Raw genomic sequence first — 4,891 nt, 5'->3', positions numbered from 1 at the left:
TTATACAAACAAATGAGGGTATTGCTTCTCCATCTCTTCCTCGGCCTCCCACGTGGCCTCTTTCATATGGTGGTTCCGCCATAAAACTTTTACGGAGGCAATCTCTTTATTTCTCAGCTTTCGAACATGAATATCAATAATAGCGACCAAAATCTCCTCATAAGTCAATTCTTCATTAACCTCAATAGCTTCTACTGAAAAAATGAGCATCGGGTCTCCAACTACCTTCTTCGCCATAAATACATGAAACACCGGGTGCACTAATGACATCTGTAGTTGTAGCTGGAGCCTATAAGCCACCTGACCAATCCTATGAATGATTTTATACGGCCCAATATATCTGGGACTCAATTTCCCTTTCTTCCCAAATCACATTATACCGTTCATGGGGGAAACCTTCAAGAATACCCAATCATCCTTTTTGAACTCCAAATCCCTGCGGCGCATATCCGAATAGGATTTCTGACAACTCTGAGCAGTTTTCAACCGTTCCTTAATGATCTTAACCTTCTCCATAGCCTGATGCATGAGGTATGGCCCTTTCAACTCTTCTTCCCCAATCTCAAACCATCCAATGGGAGTTCTACATCTCTTACCATATAGAGCCTTGAACAGTGCCATCTGATTGCTAGAATGGTAACTGTTGTTGTAGGCAAATTCTATGAGTGGAAAATGATCATCCCAGCTACCCTTCAAGTCAACAACACAAGCGCACAATATATACTCGAGTGTCTGAATAGTCTGCTCTGACTGCCTGTCGGTCTATGGATGGAAGGATGTATTAAGATTCACCTGCATACCCAAACCTTGCTAAAATGTCTTCCAAAAATTAGTTGTGAATTGTTCCCCTCGATTTGAGATGATAGAAACTGGGGTACCATGCAACCTGACTATTTTCTTGATAAACAACTGGGCATATTGTTATGTTGTGTAGGTAGCCTTAACAGGTAATAAGTGCGCTGATTTCGTAGCTCAGTCCATAATCTCCCTAATTGAGTCAAACTTGCAAGGCGTGCGAGGTATACCTACCACAAAGTCCACATAGATCAACTCCCATTTCCACAATGATATTTCTAAATCTTGTGCCACTTCACCGGGGCTTTGGTGTTCAGCTTCATTTGTTGACAATTTGGACATCTTGCCACAAAGTCCGCTATATTCCTCTTCATATCATTCCACTAGAAGACTTCCTTAAGATCATGGTACGTCTTTGTAGAGCCTGGGTGCACGGAATACCTTGAATTATGAGCCTTGGTCATGATTCTTTCCCGGATACCATCTATATTTGAAACACATAATCGCCCTTGGTACCTTAGTGTACTATCATCCGTTTCAAGAGGAAAAGCCATGGTCTTATGTTTATGAATCCCCTCCTTCAACTGTACCAACAACGGATCGTCGTATTCCTTCTCCTTGACTTCCACAACAAGTGATGATTCAACCCTATTTTGCACAATCACCCCTCCTTCACTAGAGTCCGCAAGATGAACTCCCAAACTAGCCAACTGGTGAACTTCCATAGCCAACGTCCCTTTGATGTGCCTCCAAGTGAGCCAAACTACCTATGGATTTCTGGCTAAGAGAATCTACCACAACATTAGCCTTCCACGGATCATATAGAATATCAATGTCGTAGTCCTTGAGCAATTCAAGCCATCTCCTCTGCCTCAAATTCAATTCCTTCTACTTGAAAATATATTGAAGGCTCTTATGGTCTGTGAATATATCCACATGGACCCCATACAAATAATAACGCCAAATCTTCAGTGCAAACACCACCGCCGCAAGCTCTAGGTCATGTGTTGCATAGTTCTTCTCATGATTCTTGAGTTTTTTAGAAGAATAAGCGATCACCTTGCCATGTTGCATCAATACACACCCAAGTCCAATCCTTGAAGCATCACAATATACCACAAACCCATCCGCACCCTCCCGTAAGGTTAATACCGGAGCCATAGTCAATCTTGACTTCAACTCTTGGATGCTCTTTTTGCAAGCATTTGACCATTAGAATTTAATCACCTTTTGCATCAATTTAGTCAACGGAGAGGCAAGAGTGACAGAACCCCTCTACAAACCTCCTGTAATACCCAGCTAAGCACATGAAACTGCAAATTTCTGTTAAACTTTTAGGTCCGGGACAATTCTTCACAGCTGTGATCTTCGGAGGATCAACCTTGATTTCTTTACTAGAGATGACATGACCCAATAAAGCGACAAACTCAAGACAAAATTCATAGTTCGAAAACTTCCCATACAACTTATGCTGATAAAGAGTCTACAGAACATCCCTAAGATGATCAGCATGGTCCTCCTGTCTTCGTAAATATACAAGAATGTCGTCAATGAACACTATCACAAAGGAGTAGAGAAAAGGCTTGAATACTCAATTCATAAGATCCATGAATGTTTCCGGGACATTCATTAGACCAAAAGACATCACCAGAAATTCAAAGTGCCCATACTGGGTCCTGAAAGTTGTTTTCGGTATATCCTGCTCCCTGATCTTCAATTAGTGATTCCCCGATCTTAGGTCAATCTTGGAGAAATACTTAGCACCCCGCAATTAATCAAATAAGTCATCTATCCTTGGCAGTGGGTACTTATTCTTGATCGTGACCTTATTGAGTTGCCGATAGTCAATACACATTCTCAATGACCCATCCTTCTTCCTTACAATGAGAACCGGTGCGCCCCAAGGCAACATACTTGAACGGATGAAACCCTTCTCTAACAAATCCCTCAACTACTCTTTTAGTTCCTTCAATTCTATTAGCGTCGTTCTGTTGGGTGGAATGGATTTAAGCTGCGTTCCAGGCATCACATAGATCCCAATATCAATCTCCCTATCCAGTGGGATCCCAGAGAGCTCGTTAGGAAAGACCTTCGGAAATTCATTCACAACCGGCATGGACTCAAGTGTAGGTGCCTCTGCATCGGTGTCCGTAACCCGTACCAAATAGTAAATACACCCCTTGTTGATCATCTTCGCTGCCTTACGGTAATAAATAAACCTACCCGTCGACACTACATAATCCCCCTTCCACTCAATAACTAGCTCATTTGGAAATTCAAATCTAACGATTATGGTTCGGCAATCAAGGTTGGAAAAACATGAATAAAATCCATTCCATCCCCATTATCATATCAAAATCAACCATCCCTAATTCAATGAGATTAGACATGGTGTCCCGACCATGCACTGTGACAACGCAATCCCTATAAACCCGCGCGGCCACAATATATCACGCCCCGACTTCGGGGAGCACGACCGGCACTCAACCGAGGTAACCCGGCCGAGCAAGCATGCTGGATTTCCTTCTACCCAACTCATACATAAATAAAGAGAATATAAACTTCATTAATTAATAGCATGAGGGTTTATGAACAACACTAGTTCCATCACCAAAACAATACATTTCACAACTATAGTTTTACAGTGGAAGCATGAGATACAATTACGACATCTTTAGTTTAACTTTCCCACACTAATAACAACCCACACTATGTCTACAGAGCCTCTAATAGATATAAAAGAGTACAATTATGGTGCCGGCAATAAGGCTCCGGCTATACCTCGAAACATAATACATACTGAACAAAAGATGCACAACCCTGGAATAAACTGGGGCTCACCAAGTCAGCTGGGAAAAAGTGTACCGCTATCACTGGTCAATGCCTTCTACTGTGGAACCACCTGCATCTATTAAAGATGCAGCGCCCCCGGCAAAAGGGGTGTTAGTACATGTCGAATAGTACTAGTATGAAAACCAAAACACCTATTCAATGACTTGGAAATATAACATGAATATGATGAATCATGGTAACAGTCATATGGCTTATGTAGCCATAAAAATCCAAACAGATTTATTAAGAACTTCCAATAACACTTATAAATTTCAAGTCAGGTATCCTCTACAACTACCTTTACACAGAGCGGCCTTGCCGTCTCACCCCAATGTATGCAGGTGGAGGTGCAATCACACTACCAGAACTCTACAAAAAGTGGTCTCGTCGCCTCACCCCAAGGTATGCGGGTGGAGGTGTATTCACAATACCACAACTATACACAAAGCCGCCCCTCCGCCTCACCCCAACATATGTAGGTGGAGGTGTAACCACGATGCCACAGCTGGAGTTCCCAAAATGATAATAATATGTACAAAGAGTTCCCTTTTAATCAACTGTTTGGCACTTTTGGCCTTAGCAAGTGTAAATTCCTAATATTTCATGATATGAGAAATAAGTGTTTAATCACATTGATTTTGTTACACCCCATGTTTTCGTACATGGAAGTACGCCATAAGTAAGTTGATATAAGCTCGAAAATGAGATGTTACATCCCACATTTTTGTACGTTAAAGTTTCGTCGTAAGTTAATCGACGTAAGCTGGGGAATGAGATTGTTTCGAGATTATAAGTATTACGCTATTTCAAACAAGTGATAAATAAATTCATAAAGGTAAGAGGGTAGGAGAATCAAAGGAAATGAATTTCGTCAAAGTTTGATATTTCTGGATAAAATACGGTCCGAGCTAAAATACCCGGTATTTATGGACTAGTGCCATACAAGGTACCATATGGTTATGATAGTAAGGTTTATAAAGTATATTAAAAGTGAGTAGTATTTTATGTAATTTGAGATAATTCTTAATTATGTGGGTAATTGATTTATTATTAGACAAGTGGGGGAATTAATGAATTAGTTAAGAAAAAGGGGTGTATAATTGGATAAGTAAGGGGGATTCACGTGGCAGTACCCCTTAAATCATATGTATGACTCTTTAAGTCATTACATTAGGTGAAAATCTAACTTATCAATTTCAAGACACCTAAATTCTAGGATCTTAAATAAAAAGCAACATTTTTCATCCTCAAACGCACATCAGAC

The 4,891-nt window shown here is 40.7% G+C and overlaps 1 protein-coding gene across 1 annotated transcript; it reads right to left on the bottom strand.

The window, feature by feature from the left end:
- Positions 1 to 369: 369 nt before the first annotated feature.
- On the bottom strand, positions 370 to 1,520 carry LOC138893962 (uncharacterized). Its single transcript, XM_070178633.1, has 3 exons — positions 1,277 to 1,520; positions 1,030 to 1,163; positions 370 to 762 (listed from the first exon to the last, which is right to left on the bottom strand). Exons 1-3 carry the CDS (start codon positions 1,518 to 1,520, stop codon positions 370 to 372), a joined length of 771 nt encoding a protein of 256 aa, XP_070034734.1.
- Positions 1,521 to 4,891: the final 3,371 nt, after the last annotated feature.

This window comes from Nicotiana tomentosiformis, chromosome 6 (assembly GCF_000390325.3).
Source record: "Nicotiana tomentosiformis chromosome 6, ASM39032v3, whole genome shotgun sequence".
NCBI lineage: Eukaryota > Viridiplantae > Streptophyta > Magnoliopsida > Solanales > Solanaceae > Nicotiana > Nicotiana tomentosiformis.
Note: the sequence above shows the minus strand (reverse complement) of the source record. Positions and strands in the feature narration are given on the sequence as shown.